At 47.1% G+C, this 20,680-nt stretch overlaps 1 protein-coding gene across 3 annotated transcripts in view; it reads left to right on the top strand.

The window, feature by feature from the left end:
• Window positions 1-20,680, top strand: part of NHS (NHS actin remodeling regulator) — a 338,447-nt gene that overhangs the window by 239,545 nt on the left and 78,222 nt on the right. The window contains exon 1 of one of the 3 annotated variants that reach the window (XM_043897611.1): window positions 9,888-12,201. The exons of the other annotated variants lie outside the window; for them this stretch is intronic. Coding sequence (XP_043753546.1) covers window positions 12,000-12,201 — 202 coding nt within the window. The 5' untranslated portion in view covers window positions 9,888-11,999. Of the gene's footprint in view, window positions 1-9,887; window positions 12,202-20,680 lie in introns of those variants that run through there. 3 annotated transcript variants of the gene reach the window in all.

The following is a 20,680-nucleotide window of genomic DNA, read 5'->3' as shown; positions in this document are numbered from 1 at the left end:
TTCCGCTTCTCTTTGTCTGGTCTCCTCTTATGGGAGGGTGGCAGGGCTGGCTGCTGAAGGACTCAGAAGAAATCACTGGCAGATAAGATACACCCTTGATTCATATAAGAAGGGAAGCTTTTGAGTTCAATGATAAAAAATGACTTCCTTTCCTGTTGCACAACATTCTTGTGGCTGGAACTCTCTGTAGAATGGTGACATTTCTCTACCCTTGGTCCACAGTATCAAGCAGAAAATAACTATGAAATCTGAAACTTGGTAAAGGATGAAAACCCAATTCATTGCAGTTTAATAGACGTGTAGGCCTGGATCAGACTCTAGCTACAGAATCTGCCTACATCCTGCCCTATTTTCAGAGCAAAACTGAGGACTTGCCTACGTTCAAGGTATCACAGCCACATACAAAGACCCAGCCAGTGCTCTGTGCAGGAGCTGGCAAACCCAATTGGTGTGTCACCGCAGGTCCAAGAGCAGCTATTAGAAAACAAACAGACCAAGCTTCCAAGTGACTGAAGAGAAAGTGAGTGGGGGACGGAGGAGGAAAAGGGAAGGAGGCGCCCTGAAGGGAGTGACGTTTAGTTTGATGGATTTCTAGGAATTTGTTGGCCCCCAGAAGCATTCTGGGGTCACAGCTGTCTGAGCTGTGGTTTCTTTGGCAAGATCTCATAGGCCTGTTGTGAAGACTAGAGGATGTAATGAAAACGAAGCACATAGTGCAAGGCTCGGCCCACAATGCAGACTGAGTAACCGTTTGCTGTGTTGTCATTATCAGGAGATGGTGTTGTGTGGAGAACTTGAAGGCCCTCAATCACAGGCCATGAAAACCCTTTGCCCTTTCTAAGGGCACTCTAACCCACTCTTTCTAAGACTTGACTCTCATTTCTCATATCTTGGCAGACTTTGGCTAATATTAGTTCACCTCTGGCAAAATGAAAGCAGATTCAACCAAGTCTCAAAAGATGTTTTGAACCCTACTCCATTTCTCAATATAGCATCTTGTACTCCGGGTTTATAATTTTAGGAGTGGGTGGATATTTGTGTGGAGGTATAGATGGAAAGCCAGTGGCAGATGCGAGCATTGCTCTTGGGTCTTTGTTTTCAGCAACTCATTTCCGCAACTTCAAAAAACATTCACTTGGTCGTTTTTTTCTTCTAATCTGTTTATCCTCCAGTGCTTTTGTTCGGGTCACAAAAGGAAAGGTATTTCTGGCAAAAAGCAATGAAACTTATTTCTTCTAAAGTTTAGCATTTACAATAGAAGGCGAAGTACTGTTGTATCATAAGTGATCAATATAATGTTTTTGAGAGGAGTCTGTCCATTAACATTGGGGGCTGAGGAGATTTGGAGCCCGGAGCATGGGGAAAACCAGGATGTTAAGATTAAAACCCATCTACGGGCTCTTTATTATGTGCTCAGCAGAACTGTGTGGGTCACAGCAGCTACTCATAGCAACCCTCTGATGCAGGCACAATTATGTTTGTTCCCCAGAGAAGAAAAATGAGGCTTAGAGCATTTGCCTAACTTGCCCAAGATTATAGCTCAGTCGATGGGAACCGGAACTTGGACCCATGTCTGTCTGATCCCAAACCCCAGGCTTTTACCACCAGGCCATACTGACTGTGAGGATTTGAAAATAATGATTCCAAACTAAACTTGGGGGTGGTATCTTTAGGTTATCGTACAGGTTAAGAGTTAAAAGATGTGCCATGGCCTATGCTCTAGTCTCTGCTGAGGTCATCCAAAGAGAAGGAAACTTAGTTTTTATTTGAAGGAGCAACACCCGATCAGCAGAGATAGGCCTGGCACAACATGAGACTTGAGCTAAAGAAGAGGTGCCAGAGAAGGGACAGAGCCAACAGTGTCCGCCCACCACCCCCCCCCCCCCCCGCAACCCCATGTCTTGAGAAAACAGAGTGGTGTAGGGAAGGCCTTTGACTTTCTCTTTCAGTCCTAAGCTAGTTAACCTGACTGCCTGTAACTGATATATTTATTATCCAGCATTGTTTATCAGTGACATATTGTTCAAATATTCATTTCCTAGGAGAGGGTTGTAAATGTCTCCTGCAATCATAAAAGGTGATGGATTAACAAGTCGGGGAGGTTGCGGCAGGTCAAGAAGTTACCACGTGGGGTTTCCCACACCGTCGCTCGCGAGGGTCGGCAGGTCACGAGTAGTCTCTCAGTGGCGAGAGAGAGGAGAGTTGGTCCTCTCTGACTTCCTGACTTCAGCATCCTGGTGAAGGTCCTCACAGCGATTATACTTCATCTCATTCAAAGGTTTTGAGCAAAGTAACAAGTAGCAGGTACGATTACAGCTCTTCCTGGATTTGCAGGAATCTGATTGTAACTGTCTCCGTTCTCCACTTGGCCATCTTCCCACCATCATCTGCTTTCCCAGAGTTCTCAGGTGCTCACCCTTCAATAGCAGGCCAAACCACGCCTTGATCCTCCTCCAGGTCACATCCCACCTGGCTTCTCTAGCGTTGCTTCTGGTATATCTTATGGTCATTTCTCTATTGTTTGACGTCACCCCATCCTTAAATGACAAAACCTTCCCTCCCAGTTTGGCATATGATGCTATTTTTCTGTCTTCTCTGATCTGGAAGTTGCAGTTCTGATTCCACCCTAAAGGCACCTCACGGAGGTCCCAGCCTAGAGCCAGAATCCCCGTTCTCACACTGGACAAAGTGGTTGGGAAGCAGGGTCAGGGCCTGAACTGGGGGAAGCTGCCACCACTGGTGTAGAGAGGGTTTTTTTTTTTTTTTAATTTCTGAAGTTTCTCAGCAAAACATCCCCTTTTCTGGAACATAATTAGTATGTGTTGAACCACAAATGTAGAAAATCGCTGAGGGTACAGACCAACATATGTTCACAGGGCTACAAAGAAGGTTTCTTTCTTTCTCCCTTTCCTTTATTTGCTCCTTGCAAAGCCTTGCCAGAGTCAACTGAAAAGAACCCCTTTTCATCATATACACTTTTTCCCAAGAAGTAAAATGAACTAAATTAATTCATTCACTCAGCACTGTAAATACCAAATGAAGAAACCATAGATGTATAGATGTAAATAATCCCTCTGTAATTATTTTTTGTGTTTATATAACTAGAGGGCACCAGTAGAAAGAAAAGAGAAATTACCCTAAGTTCAAAGGTTCCCAGATTTACTAAGAAAATTAGGAAAGAAAAGAAAGAAGCCCAAGCATCTCATGCAAAGACAGCCAAACAATCAACTCATATGTTACTCACCAGCACTTTCTGCAAAAGAAATGACTTTTGATGAAACTGCTAGGAACTCTGAATGCTGAGCATTTTTCCTATTAAATAAAGTTAGTAATTAATGTAGCAATTAAGAGTGCAGGGGTTGATTTCACCATGTTGAAACTGCGTCGTGCAGCCAAGGTTGAGCACTTCTGTTGAGGTATTTAGTTGTACCATTGTTTCTTCCTGTCTCAGACTATTGAGTGCGGCCCTAATTTAGTTTGGAATTGTTCCTTTCTTCCTTTTGAGAGTCTCCATCTGTAAGTTCCCCAAGTGTGTGGGAAAGGGAGGGTGTGCATCTCTTCTCCCCTGGCCGCCTGTGTCTTTGGCTGCCCCATCTTCTTAAGAAGACAACTTGACTGTTGTTGAATATTACGAAACTGGTTCTTGTTCTCAGGCTTACTCCTCTGTTTGCCTGAGTGGGTTCTGGGGTCGAACACACCATCTCTCTTTCTCCTCCTCCTCCTATGCACTGACCATCTCCTGGGGGTGACTCTGGGCCACTCCCCTTGGAGATGCTCTCCCCCAAACCACACGACCCAGCATCAGGCTGACAAACCCAGGGTTGAGGAGGGAAGGTGGATCTCCATGACTGAAGGCTAGTCGTAGGAAGCCTCTCTGGCTTGGCACTTTCACGGGGCATAAATGAGATGATGTGAATACTTTAAGCTATGGCAATGTGTGGAGCCACAAAAAAGAATTCATTTTGTTTTTAGGAAGGTTTTAGTTGATTGATATCTGCATTTAAACCAGGTCTCAACACTTAGTATCTGTTTTGACAAGTGGCTAGAAATGGACAGAACTTCCTCAGTTGGCCTTTTCTGTGTAACAAACCCCCCTAGTATTTAGTGGCTTAAAAATCAGTGGGTGGTTCTTCTGGTCAAGCCCTGCAGGATGATCTAGGGTGGCCTCATTTACACATTGGTGGCTAGCGGGCTCGGGGTCAGAATGAGGCGGACAAGTGAACCCCATGTGTGTCATCTGCCAACAGCCTAGCCCAGCCTAGCCTAGCCCTGCTCTCAGTGGCTATAAGCCTGGGTAGGCACCATGATCAGCAGAGGTGTAGCAGCTGGAACACATCTTGAGTCCCAGGCTCAGAACAAGTTCAGTGCCATGTCTACTACATTCTATTGGCTAGATGAAGTCACAAGGACTTGCTCAGATTCAGGGTGGAGAAATAGATTCTACCTTTTGACGGGCAAAGCTGAAAAGTACTACAGCTCTATTTTGAAATCTATACAATAACCAAGCTCCTTTATTTGTAACTTAATATATACTGAGATACACACACACACACACACACACACACACATATATGAACTTGGTGTTCTTCCACTGATAAGGTAACTCTCACTTGCACTCAAGTAGACTTTGTAAGTGGGAGAGAAGGGGTAGGAATTGTCCATGGCCATGACAAATGAATGATCCATGTAAATACTATCTGTCATGTGAGTCATATTGTTAAAAGGTTGTGAACAGCTGTCTAGAAGGCAATGTGGTGAGGTGGAAAGAGCACAGACCTTGGAAAAAGACAGATCTGAGTTCAAACTTCATCTCTGCTTTTAGCTGGATGGCCTTAGGCAAGTTACTTAACCTCTTTAAGCATCCATTTCCTCAACCATAAAACTGGCATAGTGATACCTGAGGCTGTTGTGAGGATTAAATGAGATTATGTATAACGCTGTACATAGTAAAGAGCCATTTCATGCTAGCTTCCTTCCCCCTCCCCTTCATTTAAAAAAATAATAATTTTATTTATTTATTTATTGGCTGCACTGGGCCTTCTTTGTGTGTCTGTGTGCTCAGTTGTGTCTGACTCTTCTGCAACCCCATGGACTGTAGTCCGCCAGGCTCCTCTGTCCATGGGATTCTCCAGGCAAGAATATTGGAGTGGGTTGCCATGCCCTCCTGCAGGGGATTTTCCCAACCCAGGGATGGAACCCGGGTATCCTGCCATTCCTGCATTGCCGGCAGGTTATTTACCACTAGCTCCACCTGGGAAGCCCCGTCCCCTTCCTTTTTTCTTTCTTTGAAATTCACATGCAGTGGGCATAGTGGCTTCTACTTAGAATCACAGCTGCCAAGTTCCTTTCTCTGCCAGGTACCAGGTTTTCTTTTTCTACATCCTGCCTATTTTAGAGAAATGACTTTGATATAGTATTTTTCAACCTGGGATCTTGGCAGTATTTGCAAACATAAGCATACAGCTAACAGTTCCAAGACAATTCTTAGTTTTGGTGCTATACATGATGTCACACTCTTGAACTGTGCATAGCTTGGTTTTCTTTATGGTCTGGATATCCTGAGGAATTCTGGAAACTCACCACCAGAAAAGCAGACTTTGAAGTAATAAAAAGTGGGCAGCAGTGTATGGGAATGGAGTTCTCTCAGAAAGGACGTATTTACAGTGGGGAAGGTTTGCAAACACATCTAGGGGCTCTAAGTGGTGAGCCGGGGCTTTGGGGGCTGGGGAGGTGGGGCAGATGGGGCCAGACCTCTGCTTCTCAGATGCATTCCATGGGGCTCCATTTTGGCTAAATCATCATAATTCCCACCAAGACAGCACAGAATGATAATGGTTTTATTTATTATTTTATATGCATTGCCAGGATATGCAAAGCTTTATAGCTTGCCATAAATCGAGAGGGATTATCACAGCTGTTACTTATTTTAACAGGTCACAATACAGTAGTTTGTGCCAGATGGTTTTGAGAATTTTGAGAGAGAAATTTTATACAGGCAGCCATACAGACACTAGCTTGGGTAGTTGGGCCCTGAAATTAATTTACATTTGTTATGATATAAAATGTATATGAATAAACACATAGTTCCTTATGAACGAGCAAGCCATTTTAGAGCAGTGGTGTCTTGTGGAAGTCACAAGATCTCCTGTGAGCAGCGGTGGGCTGGCACCTGTGATGTGATGTTGCCAGGAGCCAGGAGGAGTGAGACTCTGCCACACCCGCCTGATACCAGGGACATCCAGCTTGCTTCAGGGAAATAAATGTTGGAGGTCAAACTGGGTTTCTGTTATTGGAGCCCAAGAGAGGAAAGGAGGGAGGCCACCTTAGGGAAACATCTGAGGAGGGTGTGTATGCTGGAGAGTGAAACTGGAATTGGGATTCCCCAGGTAACCAACAAGGTCAGTCTGGGACAAAAGGGTTTCCCAGACTGGGCAGATTGCAGTTCATACTGTTGTTATTATTATTTACAAAGATTTATTTATGTATTTGGCTGCCTCGGTCTTAGGTGTGGAACAGAGACTCTAGTTGTGGCTCGCAGGCTCGGGCTCAACAGTTGCATTGTGTAGGCCTAGTTGCTCCACAGCGTGTGGGATCTTAGTTCCCCGACCAGGGATCACACCCACGCCCCCCTGCACTGCAAGGCAGATTCTTAAGCGCTGGACCACCCGGAAGTTCCCCCACCCCAGGTCATATTATTGCCCTTGCAGATGCTGAAGTTTATGTGTAGAGTGGTCAGTTCTGGAAGATAAGCAGAAATGGCAAGAAGAAATAAGAAGTGATGATGAAGAATCATTTCAGAAGGTGGTTTTGGTTCCAGGTGTCATAAAACAATAAACTTCCAGAATGAGAGACCTAGAGAAAACCTCTCAGATCATCTCCACTGTCCTTGTTTTATAGCTGAAGAAACAGACCAAGAGGATCACTTACATTCAGTCATCTTGGTTCTTTCAATTAAAAAAATGAACACACACACAAAAAATGAACACAGACTGTCAGGGTTTGTGGAGTCTGTAGGCCTCTCCCCACACCTCTCTTTGATTTGCCTCCTCCCTGCACCAAGTATGTCTCCTGCTGCCCAACCTTGTGCTGGCAAAGGACTGCCCCCACCCATCAGAATAATGCAAGTGTTAGTCACTCAGTCATGTCCAATTCCTTGGGACCCCCTGGACTGTAGTCGACCAGGCTCCTCTGTCCATGGGATTCTCCAGGCAAAGAATACTGCACTATGCTGCCCTGCCCTCCTCCAGGGGATCTTCCCAACGCAGGGATCCAACCCAGGTCTCCTGCATTGCAGGTGGATTCTTTACTCTCTGAGCCACCAGAGAAGCCCAGGTCTAAAGCACAGCTGGGTTTTCTTGGTAAACTGCCCCAAGATATAAAGATAATCACTTCTGGAACAGGACTAAAGTTTTTTAGCTTTTTCCAATCAATTTCTTTAGCTCCTATAAGATAACAATGAAATAATTAAGCAAGAAAGGCAAGTTTAGAACAGACTTGGGGCATATATTGGGTATCATCTATGTCTAGAAAGTCAGGAAGTGACAGTATTTTGAAAGTTGAATAGACCATGAATGTCAGGGGACAGAATTAGAACCTTTCTTATAGATTCCCCTGAGATGACGAGTAGAAGCATTAAAGCTTTAAAAATCTGGAGGCTAGATAATACCGAAAGGGCCCACTGTTTCCAGAGATGCTGAGCTTCCAGTAACTTTATCTCTGGAACACAGCACTAAGCCTGAAAGTAAGTGGAAGGAGCTTCCCTGGACTGCAAATAGTTGTCAGCAAGCCCATGCACCTTGTCACTTAGATTCTTGCTCAGGCCACTAGTAACTCTTCCTTAGTGGGCGGCTGTTACCCAGCCATGATGTCTATTTCCCTCAGCCCACTGTGGCTTCAAAGAACAGGGAGGGAGCTAGAAGACGGTGAGGGGAGTGACAGTGGGGAACTAACAACCATCAGGGAAAGAGCTTGGAAATCCAGAAAGGAGTCTTTGAAATGTGTTGCCATAGAGACCGATAATAAGCCTTCCTAATAAAGACCCTAAGTAATCAGCAGAGCATTAAATTGTGTTTTGTATCATCTGATTAAAGAGATAGGAGAGTGACTTGTTCAAGGTAGGCTAATTCTGGTAACCAACCCCCAACATTTCAGTGGCTTCTTTCTGACACTGCAGGTCTAATGCAGGTTGGCATGCAGTCACTTGCGTCCCCAGGCTCTTTCCATTTGGGGGTTTATTTACCCCAGGGTCTCTTAATATATGTTGGAATGGGCAAGAGCTTTTCTGGGCCTGGCCTAGGACACACAGGCCTTTCCCACCTCCCACTGGCAACACGGAGTTACATGGCTGCGCCTGATGGCCAGGGAGGCTGGCTGGAGGAGCAAGACAGGGACAGTCGGTTGAATAACTAACTAGCTAGTTTCTTCCAGGGAAAATATAAGACGTGCTCTAAAACAATGAGGGGCTTCGGTGAACTGCTCTTGGTCGGCTCAACTTGAATTGAATGGACGATCTCCGATAATTGAATGAACGGACTTACACATTTGAGTTGAATGGATTTACACATTTCCTGTCCTGTCCTGAGTCACGTGGTAGATTCAGAGGCCGGCAAACTATGGCTCTCAGGCCAAATCCCACCCCCTGTCTGTTTTGTGCATAAAGTTTTATTGGAACTCAGCCACTTCCATTCATTTATGCCTTTTGAGCTATAACAGCAGAGTGGAGTCATGGCAATGGAGTCCTTGTGGCTTTTGAAGCCTAAAATATTATCTGACCGTCGACGGAATGAGTTTGCTGATCCCTACTCTAGATCATCACTGTCCTAAAGGGACGACACATTTGCCATTGTTTTCCTCCTGAGACCTGGTACCCTTGGCTTCCAGAAAAAAACAAGCAGGACACCCACATGGGCTGGGACGTAAACTCTGCCTTTAGAATGCTAGCTCCAAGAGGGCGGAGTCCGCTCTGTCCACTCTAGCACCCAGCACAGTACCTGGCATTCAGGATGTTCAATAAGTACTTCTGTTTGAACCCGTGAGCCATAGGAAGCATCAGGTACCCTAACCACCAGAAACAGGGTAGGGACTCAGAAAAACTACAATCTGAGCTTGTTTGGGAAGACCTAAGACACAGGAAGGAGCTTTCTTCGTTGGGCGTTTATTACGTGCCAGGCACCATCATGGTGCTTTGTATCTATTATTTTATTTCCTCTTCCTAACAACCGTATAAATTCACATCCTGTTTGCCTTTTACAAGTGAGGAAAACCAAGGTTCAGAAAAGTCAAATGATTTTTCAAAGGCCATACTGCTAAGAGTGGAAAAGCTTAGATTCCAACTCAGGTCTTTCTGGGACTTAAGTCCAGGGTTTGTTTGTTTTTTTCTTTTCTTTTTCCTCTCTCTCTCTCTCTCTCTATACCACAGGACTTGCCAAAACCATACCCAAATGTAAGTGATCTAGTTATATCATTATTTTCATTGTCACTGTTAAGAACAACCTCATCGCTGTAAAGATGAATGCAAAGGGGAAGACATGGATGGCCATTTTCATCACTTTACAGAGCTCTGCGGGCCTCACTGCTGAGGCTCTCCTTTGGTAGAGCAGCCCTGAAAAGCTGGAGCAAGACAGTCCATCTCCTTGGGATGTGTGATTAGTGACTTGGCCACCAGCTCCCCCTGATCTTGCCAGGGATGGCTGTAGAGGGTGGCCATTTTGCTCACTGGAACATAAATTCTCATTTCAAAGCCCGAGTGGTTTGAGTCCGCACAGGCAGGGCTTCCCGTGGCCTGGTGGAGTCTGTCCCAGAGCTCTCAGGGTGCTTTTAACAAGCTCCCGGGTGCCTCTGGTCCTTCGACAAGCAAGTCTAAGGGAAAGACTCCTTTTTTTCCTTTTTTCAGCAGCAGTTGCACACCTGCTGTGGCCACTCCACCAGGCTCCCCCTAAGCCAAGGGAGCGGTGGGCTCTGCTCCCACTGACTCCTCAGGGAGGTCTGGCATTCTCCATCATGCCGCCTTCGTGAAACCCTGTGGTCCTCTGGTGTCCAGGAGAGGCCGTCCCTCCTTCCCTGGTCTGCTGCTTCTCTGTCTGATCTCCCTGGCAGGCTCTTTTCCTTTGTTGACCCACCCCTTGAACTTTGGGGTTCACGACTCTTCTCGGCCTCACTTGGGGGAGTGACCGTGCCACCTCCTCCCACCTTATCCTTCCTGACCTCACCTCACTGTCTTCCAGCGGGGACTCTAGCCCATGCTGTAGGCTGGCAGCCCTTGGAGGAGGTTGGTGCGAGCAGGGTCAGAGGAGAGCAGCCAGCCTGGACTAACTTGGCTTCCACGTGATCCTTTGTGTGATCACAATCGTAATTCATAGTAATGCCAATTAGGAAATACTCTCTACCAGGGCTTGTGCCAACCCTGTGATTTCTTCTGACCTTGGCAAGTCGAGTGTTTCACCACAATTTGTGAATTATGGAGGGGTCAGAGGCCTCGTGGACACAGGACTGCTCTTGCATGCAAATCTGCCCAGGACCTCGGTCTCCCTGTTTGAAAACAGGTAGCCTGGTCAAAACAGGGGCAAGTTTTCCCTAAATGGGTTTCCAAGGCTTCAAGATAAAGTACCAGAAACTGCCTCCCACAAGGCATATTTTGGATAATTTCATTCACTGCTTTCCCCCTGGTTATATATTAGGATATATCCCATAAGTGTTGTGTTTTTAGTGGCCCTAAATGGCTTTCTGTCTTCTGCATGTGGTGGTTATATATAGAATCTGCCAGCCTAAGGCATGGGTACACACTGCCGTGGTTTTTAACCCCGGTTTCTTCTCAGAGCTGGTTTAGTAAATTACCCATCCCTGGAGATGAGCCCGTCGCCGGGAAGGCATTGTCTTTGCAGTGTTTTGGAGCCTGGGCAGGCTGAGTTGTGTCCAGCCTGCGAGGTTTCGCCAATGAAAGGGGGGAGGGGAGGCAATGTTACAATATTCGGCCGCTCTAATCCTGTTACGCACGCGGGCACATGCTCCGCGCCAGTCTCCAGCCTCCCTCTTGCCCCGGCTGGAGGAGTTGGCACGGTCGGCATCTCTGATTCCTCTGCTGTTGGCTCGAGACCAGGGAGCGGGGAGGTGAGAAGGGAACCACGGGGGTGCGGTGCTGAGCAGCCGCGGTCGGTCCAGCCTGTTGGTGATGAGCCGAGCCCGCCGCCTCTCTGGGCATGGGTAACGCGCAGCGCCAGCGGTCGTGCTACCGGAGAAGGAAACGCACAGGTACCAGAAATCCGGATCCAGGATCCTCCGCAGCCCCCGGCTCCTCTGAGCGCGCAGGGCCCGCTTTGTGGCCAGCTCCCGCGCGCCACCGAGTTTGGGGCTGGGGTCTGAGTCCTGCAGCTCACTGCGGCTGGCAGCAGGGGACGGATTATTTTTAGCAGGTTCCCTTTAGCCCAGTGGAGCCAGGAGATGTTCACAGAGCCGGGCGGCTGTCTGCAGAGCGTTGGTGCAACCGTGCCTGCTGCCCGGGAGGTTTGGCTGCCGCAGTCCCCTCCATTCACTGGGCTGTAAATCGAAGCTGTCTACACCGGCAAGGCGCTCGATCCCAGCGTGGCCCTGGGGCTACGTCCCGCCCAGGTCTCCTGGCACCTGATTTCCCAGTGGTCAATTAGGTGTCTCTGCCTGCAGCATTGAAGCAGTGGAGGGGCCAATGCCCCGGCTTTGATGGAGCGCGCCGTGCGCAGAGACCTCCCCAGTCGACTTCCTCATCAGAAGGCAGCATCCATTCATAATTCTCTCTCAGCCTGTGGACCGAGTTTGGCTGGAGCTGAGCATGGACTCCGGCGATCTCCCTTTTTGCATCTGAAGCAGAAACTAAGATAAAAGGGAGAAGGAAGGGGGAATGCGGTCCTAACGCAACAAGGCGCTGGAAAGCCCCCCGGGAGGCCTCTCCTTTGCAGGGAGAGGGAGAAGAGGCAGATCGCGAGCCCAGCGCCTCAGCCAGCTGCTGCTTCGCTGCGGAGCCGGCACGCATGCCTACCTCACCTGACGGCCGCATTCCCGGGGAGCCGGCGCGGGGCCCGGCGGCGCGCCCAGGGCGCACGGGCGGTAGGATCTCTGCACCGGGGGAACGAAGCGCGGGCGGGCTTACCAGGGCCGAGCCCGAGCCTGAGCGGGCGCCCGGGGAGGCCAGCCTCGGCCCGGAGCCCCACCGCAACCCCCCGGGATGTTCCGGTGTGTGTGAGACGGGACCGGCGTGGGGGGAGGGGGGAGGGGCAGGTGACATCATTTTTAACTAATTTTTCACACCTCTGGGTGGTGGGTAAACTTGGGGAACGGAGGAAGCAGGAGCCGCAGCCCCGCCGCGCGCTAGCCTGAGAGGAAATACCCCCAGCCGAGGTCCAAGAGCCCGGTCCCCTTGGCAGAGCAGAGTGAGGGGGAGTGGGCAGTCAAGGTGGACCGCGCATAGCTCTGAGGGATGAGGGGAGCCCCTCTGGCTTTGGGGGGGGGTGGCTTTTTTTTTCTTTTAAAGCATATTGCAGCTGCAGCTTTGAAGTTTGCCGCCTCCTCCCCACCCCCATCCTGGGTTTTGGGGCGGGGCGCACTCTTCCACGCGGCTGCCCAGGCCTCCTTGCTCGGGTGCAGGCACTGCAGGGGCTGGAGGCGACAGGGACTCGAAGGCACTGGAAGTAGGAGGGCACCCCGAGGCTCGGCCTTCTGGGAGCTCTAGGGGCTGGGAGAAGTCGGGGGCACCTCTTGGTGCCTCTTCCTGTTTTCCTGCCCTGCTGGAAAACTGGGTGTTGGGTGACATTTTGCCTGTGCTGGGTTCTCCCTGTCACAGATCTGGCTGTGATGCTGTAAGGCAAGTGGACTGTCAGGACGAGCTGGACGAGAGAGGCGGCCGAGCTGCAGCTTTTGCTTTTGTGGCAGTGTTAACCCCATCAAGCCAGCTCCCTTGGTGCACCTGTCCCCCTGGGTCACTGTCTGGGGGGACGTGAGTCCGGCTTCTGATTGACTAGTCGCTGGCGGGTCAAAGTGGGATTTGCCCAGGGCCTGCCAGGCCAGGGATGGGGGGACAGTAGAAGAGCGAAGCCCCCCACCCCCACCCCCGGTACCCCCCTCAGGGGAAGGTTAAGCAGGCCCGCCATGATGGTGCCCGGTTGTGGCCACCGTGTGCTCTGCTCCTGAGTTTGGGAGCTCTCTTGTTTTATGAGGTTTTTATTTTCCAGTTTCATGCCTCCTGGTCCCCAGTTTGTTTTTCACAGCTGCTTGTGAGCAAGGCAAAGATAACAGCATCTAAAAATAGCCTTGCGGGCTGGAGATGCAGCTTAGCCGGACCCCACCATCACAAGGATGGGGTCTCCCTTCCCGGATATGTGAGAGTGAGCCCCGCTGAGCCCCCAGGAAGCCTGAGGCCAGGTCCACACAGCCTTCAGAGGCAGTGCCGCCTCCAGTCTCCGGACAGGGTTGGGATGCTAGGACACTGGTCTGGGTGAGAGAGCAGCTGCCTGTCCACCCCTCTGTGAGGGCCAGAGCTACTGGGCTGCAAGATTGGGGGATGGGATCCCAGACAGGGACCCCTCCCCAGCCCCCAGCTGTGGGATTCTGCAGCTTTACATTCTCTGGGAGTTCTGCTTAGCCATCCATGTGGGGCTTCCTCCTCTGTGCTTCAGGGGCTAGCAGACCACACACCCCCAGAGGCATTTGGCCTGGAAAATAGAGGGACCAAAGGGTCCAGGTGGTATTTAAATCATGCCAGCTCCATGGGTGCAGATAGTAGCTGGGGTGCCACTCTTTCAGATGGAAATCTCTGGACAGTTGAGTGAGGAACCTCTTCTTGGTAACTGCAGGGTACCTGGTCTGTCTGAGAGGGGCAGCCCCAGCTGATGGGGAAGGTACCACATGGAAGGGAGGAGACAGGAAGGGACTGAGGACTTCAGTGATGCTAGTGGATGGCAGGAAGCCATGGTCTCCTCCTGGGTTCCTGGATCCCTTGAGCCTGCCAGGGCTCTCCTGTTATTTATTTCCATAAACCTTCATTTCCCCCATGTTTGCCTTCTCTTTGGTGGCAAAGATAGCAAAGTCCAGTGTGAAGAAAAAAAAGAGACCCCATCTGTTCTTGATCTGATTGAATCATAGGATTTTTTTTTATTTTGGCAAAAATGCATTGGTAACTGCTGAAAAAATGTAAATGCCTAACCTTTTAACATTGAAAGAAATAAACTAGAGTGTATGGGGATTTAGGAGGGAAGGTGCACATTCCCACCATCAGTTCCCTATTCAAGATAGAACCTACTGGATGAGTCTCTCTTCCTTTTCAAAGTGCATTTTGATTTTTAAATTGTACATTGATTTTCCTTGGACTTCCCTGGTGGCTCAGATGGAAAAGAATCTGCCTGCAATGTGGGAAACCTGGGTTTGATCCCTGGATCGGGAAGATCACCTGGAGGAGGTCATGGCAACCACTCCAGAATTCTTGCCTGGAGAATCCCATGGACAGAGGAGATCAGGACCGTATTAAGATAGCTTTTGATTGGGGGAAAGGAAGAGATTAGGAAACCAAATACCTCTGATAAATCCTCTAATCATTCCTGATTAGTCTTCTAGTAGAGGCCTCAGAATATTTGCTGGTTCATCTATGTCCCTCACCTTGATGTTCCCTACAGAAGATGCAAGATTATTGATGATTCCATTTAGCCCAAAGGCCCAGTGCAACAGTAGCTAACTCTTTGACCCCCTTGGAAGAGCATATGGGAAGACCATGAGCTGGGATACAGAAGTCTTTCCTAAAGACTCACTGACTTGGCTCTGCCTGTAGCAAATAAGATGTCAATGATCTGTTATACCAAAACAGAAAGGTGCTGCTTCCTCTTGAAGTTCAGAACCTGGATCAGCAGTTAACTGGAGACTCACACTGAGAGCATTGGTTAAGGAATACCATAACAAATAAGTCCCAGATCTCAGAATTTTAACACAATGCAGTTTTTTTCTTTATCATATAAAGTGTAATAAACGTTTAGCTTGTGATGACAAGGAATCTGGTCTCATGACCTCTTGCAGCTCTGCTATCCCCTAGGGCCTCAGAGTCCCTCCTGAGTTTCTTTGCATCTAGCCAACAGAAGGGGAAAGAGCACTGGGGATTGGAAGTAGCACATCTCATCCCCATCCACATTCCACTGGCTAGAAGTCAATCACGTGACCACAGCAAACTGCGAGGGAGGCTGGGAAATGTAGTCTGTGCCTGGAAGATGCCCCTTTTTTGCTCTCCTTTAGGATTGGATTTGGCTCTGGGCAGGTCATGTAGCCAAATACATATCTGTCTCTTTAAAATGGTGGTACCTGCCCTTTCCTGTCTCACAGGATTTGGAAAGGTGTCAAGACATAACAGACTTCTGGAGGGACCATCTGGTCATTGTCATTATTCCCCATGTTATAGATCACTTGCCCAACGTGATACAGCTAGTTTATGGCAGAGCTGCAGTTAGAACCTCGGTCTCCTTCTCTTAGCTCTGTGTTCCTTCTGCCATGTGCTGATCACTCTGCCCTCATAGGAAAATAGTTACATAGGGTAGAGTTTCAGAAAGCTGATATACAGTCCACTAGATAGCCTTCATCTTGTATAATCACTAGAAACAGCCATTCATATTACCTAAAATTGATGTGAGATTCCCCCTCCCCCCGCCAGTTGTTACTGTAGAACCAGTTAGAGTTAGTCTCAGAAGAGCCAGGCATTGGTCTATCCCCTGTACATAGATGAACTCACTTAATCCTCATAAGAAACCTGTGAGGGAGGGATTATTATCATACCAACTTTATAGATAAGGACGCTGTGGCACAGAGAAGTTAAGTAACTTGTGCAGGGTTTTACAGGTAACACGTGACAGATCTGGGATTTGATCCCAGGTGACGTGGCTCCAGAATCCAACCCTGGACCATCTGGCTACATTCTGTCTCTGCTTTGGTGGGCTCTGGGTTCTGGCCTTCTGTGATGTGTACAGTCAACATAGACCCTGATGCTCAGGATGTAATATTCTGAGTTTCTTCTCTTAGTGAGTGACCTTGGAGGTCCACAACAGGGAGTCATTTGTAAATGGACTGAGGCATGAATTTGAGGCCCCAGCATATGAAAATGATAAACAGGATTAAGCTATGTAGCTAGTGAGACAGCCCAGTTCCTCACCTCTGGCTCTGACAGTCCAGTGAAGCACTTTTTTTCCCTTCCTTTTTAAAGTTTCGGTCTACTCATCCCTGGATAGGCAGTATCTACTATGAAGTCATAAAAAATGTTTCTTCCTTGTGAGAAGTGGCCATCAAATGAGAAAGGGCTCTTCAGTCCAATCTGAAAAGGCAGTTGACTCAAGATGGGAGGGGCAAGGCCAGCATAGCCATTTGACTCTTGAGGTAATTGCTAGTTGCAGTTATGTTGTCTATCTACTGTTCTGTAAGAATCCACTCCAAAATTCACTGGCCTAAGAAACAACTGCCGATCTGTTGGTTCAAGATTCTGCAGGGTTGGGTAAGCTCCCGGGGGCAGTTCTTCTGCTAGTCTTACTGGTGGTATGTGCCCTGGGGGCTCGGCTCTGCTTCTGTCTCTGTGTAGTCCCAGGGCCAGTCCAAGTGCCCTTGCCGAAAGGGTAGCTGGACTTCTTACCTAGTGACTCGGGGTCCCCAAAAGCACAAAGGCAGAAGCTTCCAGGCCTTCTCAAGGCTGAGCCTGTGACTTGTTTTGCCAACAGGCCGTGAATACTAGAGGGGCGGAGACAGGCTACCACAGTGGTGAACTCTGAAGGCTCTGTATTTACAAACTTGAGGTCTCAGGAGAGGTCTCAGGAGAAGTTGACTGTACATTAAAATGTAGGTTAAAGAAATCTATTCCTTGTACTCCAGTGGACAAAAACGGCTACACGTGCCTGGGTCTTTCTCCATCCCGAAGTCATGACCCGTTTATGACCATGAAAGCACTGAGGCTGCGGATGTAAGTGCCCAAAAGGAAAGGGGACTGAAGTATGTGACTTCTGTTCTCTTGCCCTTCCCAGACAGCGTCTCACAGGTATCGATTATTTTTTTACACAGTATCAGTACCCACCCTCAAATAAGACGCATACCAGTTGGATCAGGGCACAAAAGTCCCTCTGATGTCCACCTCCTCTTTCCCAGCCAGACACACATTCTGAGATGACTGAGCACACACAACGGAAGCACCTGGCTGCCTCAGGAGGGACAGCTGCTCCTGCAGAAATGGGCTCGCAGGTTCAGTATGTCGGGGTTCCATTTCGGATCATCCTCCCCAGGCCCTTGCATCACTCCAGCCAATGGAGGTGGTGCAGCGGCTACTTCGATGCACCCACACAGCCCCTCCTCCTCAGGACTCGAGCGCTCATTCCCCATTGCTGGGCACAGCTGGCTGACGGCTCACAGCCCAGCCCCTCTTTGGGAACCGTCCTTGAAGAGAGCTGCCTCGCCCAAGGTCACACCCCTTACCTTCCCAGGTCAGCACAGAACCAGCGACTGGCCACACCACCTCCATTGAGGACAGTTCTGTGCAGCCACCCCAACTCCAGACCTCCCCCATGGGGCTGGCTGACCCTTCGTTGTGACGGGGATCAGCAGAGGATCCCTCCCACAAGCGGAGAGAGAAGCTTCTCTCTGCCCAGTCCTGCTCAGTTCCCTCCCTGACCCAAAGAGCTTTTCCTACAAAGCTTCCCCCACTTCAGAGTCTATGTGACTCCAGTGCCTGCTTTCCGGAAACCTGACCCAAGATAGGTGGCTTGTAGACCTGGTCACCTCCTGCTGAGGATTGGGCCACTGTGAGCACACGTAGAAGCAGGCCACACAGCATGGGCCATCCCCAGACTCTTCCAGTTGGGCAGAGATGACAAGTGCTGAAGCAGAAATGTGAGAAAAAGAGCAAACAGGAAGTGACGGAGTCCTAAGTCAGTCTGATGCCTCCGTGATTTTTTTTCCCCTCCTTGCCCTACCCCTCACAACTTCCCCCAAAGTTATATTTTTTAAGGGCTGGGTGATTCATGACATTGATTATATGGTTAACAATTGTGCCTGAGCGCTCTCCCACCTGATTATTTCTTCCTTTGGGCATGGCACTGGCAATCAAAATTTATCTTTCAAATTAAGGCTATAATTATATTTTGATAAAGATCTAGCAATTCAATGAGAATGAAATTTTGAGGGTTGCCAGGATACGGATGACTCTGGGTTATAGAGAAGGGTTTGCATGCAGAATACTAATAGGTGGTTCAGCACTCTTATCTAGACCTTTCCAATAGTGTCTGATAATGCAGGCCCATCAAGCACTGTGTCTCTGCTATTATTCTAGCAGGATAAAAGCGATGAAAGATATAAGCAGGGTTTTATGAATGAAAAGGTGATTCATCAGATGTCTTTTGGTCTATCGCACTAGAGTTAAGAAATAGAGTAGTAATTATGTGGTGTTACCTCAAAATATAGGAGACAAAAGCTTTCTGTTATTTCCTTGCCTCCTCTTTTATTGTAAATAAAAGCAAGCTGTCTTAGATATTGGGTTATTGTTACATGTTGGGAGATAGGGACCTACATTTGCAGTGGTGTTGACTCATGGGAAAATGGAAACCTTGGAATTATGTATGTGTTGTATTCTAATTTTCCTGTAATTCCCTTTTACACTGTGATTATTACTCACTCATTGGTTCAACAAATGTGGAGCCCCAAGTATAGTGCAGGACCTACTGAGGGACCTAAGAAAGTTTAAAATGCATAACTGCATATGAAAATAATAAATAACAGGACATTACAGTAGTACCCAACATGGCTCTTGGGGTGGCAGCAGGGGTAGTTTTAAAATTGAGATATAATTTAACAGACAATTAAGTTGTGTACACATCTTAAGTGTTGAGTTCAGTGACTCTGACACGTATATCTGTGAAACCAAAGTAACAAATAGTAATTACCATCACCCCCCAAATTTTAGTACCCCTTTCCAGTCAATCTTCCACCCTCTTTGTCAACCATTATTCTGATTTCTGTCCCATAGATTAGATTTGCCTCTTCAAGAGTACATATAAATTGAATGATACAGTATGATGCTTTAAAAATGCCTGGCCTCTTTCATTCAGCATAATATTTCTGAAATTTACTCATGTTGTTTTATATATCAGTAGTTCATTCCTTTTTACTGCTGAGCAGTAATCCATTGTAAGAATATACCACAATTTATTTATCTATTTAGTTGAGCTGTTTCCAGTTTGGGGCTATTATGAATAAAGCTGCAAAGAATATTTTTGTACAAGGCTTTTTGTGGATTTACATTTTCATTTCTTTTGAGTAAATATCTGGGAGTGAAAATGCTTAGTCATAGGTTAAGTGTATGTTTCGTTTTATAAGAAACTGGCAGAGATTCTTCCAAAACAGTTGTACTATTTTACACTCCCACCAGCAATTTATCAGTTCTGGTTGCTTTGTATCCTCAGTAACACTTGGTATGTCAGTAGTCATTACAGTGGATATGAAATGGTCTCTCATTGTGGCTTTAATTTTAATTTCTCTGACAGATAATGTTGAATATCTTTTCATGAGCTTACTAGACATTTGTATATCTTCTCTTGTGTACTGTCATGAAGCCTTTTCTTCATTTTTATTTGGGTCGTCTTTTTATTATTGATTTGTAATATCTCTTTATATACTCTGAATGAAAGCTCCTTATCAGATATATGGATTACAAATATTTATTCCCAGCCTGTGCCTTGCCAATTTGTTTCTAAATAGTAGACTGTTGCTATACAGACATTAAAAAATATTTTTTTACAAAGTCCAGTTCATCAGTATTCTCTCGTATGGCTTAGTCCCTTTGAGCCCTGTCAGAGAAATCCATTTCCCTTAAGTTCATGAAGATTTTTGTCATGCATTTTGTTCAAGAGATTTTATAGTTTGAGCTTTTATGTTTAAGTCTGTGATCTTTCTGTAATTACTTCTTGTGTATGGAGTGGAGTAGGGATCAAAATTACTTTTTTTCCCATATGTATATTCAGTTCCAGAACCATTTGTAAGACAAAAAAACTTTGTTTTCACCCCCATTGATTTAATGCCTTTTTCCAAAAAATCAAGGGTATGTGTGTGGGTCTATTTCTGGACTCTGTTCCACCCCATTGATCTATATGTCTACTGTCTTGCCAAAACCACAGTCTTGACCTCTGTAGATTTATAGTAAGACTTGAAATCAGGTAGCATAAATTCTCCAAATTTGTTCTTTTCTTTCAAGATTATTTTAGCTATTCTAGAACCTATGCATTTTCACATACATCGCAGAACCAGCTTGTCAATTTCTTTTAAAAAATACTGAGTTTATTGGCCATTTATTTGGACTGATAGATAAATCTGGGGAGATAGACATCTTTAACAATGTTGTGGCTTCCAATCTCCGAATATAGTATAGCTTTTGGTCTCATGAGTTGTCTATAATTTCTCTTAGCTTTGTAGTTTTTAGTGTAGAAGACATGCAGTCTTTTGTTAGACTTAAATATTTGATAATATTGTAAATGGTATACCTTTTTATTTAATTAATCCTCCATTTTCCAGTATTCTTGCCTGGAGAATTCCATGGACAGAGGAGCCTGGTGGGCTACAGTCCATGGGGTTGCAAAGAGTCGGACATGAATGAGTGACTAACACACTTTCTTTAATTCTCCATTTTTCTTTACTAGTGTATGTGTATGTGTGTATA

This window comes from Cervus elaphus, chromosome X, assembly GCF_910594005.1.
Source record: "Cervus elaphus chromosome X, mCerEla1.1, whole genome shotgun sequence".
Lineage (NCBI taxonomy): Eukaryota > Metazoa > Chordata > Mammalia > Artiodactyla > Cervidae > Cervus > Cervus elaphus.
Note: the sequence above shows the minus strand (reverse complement) of the source record. Positions and strands in the feature narration are given on the sequence as shown.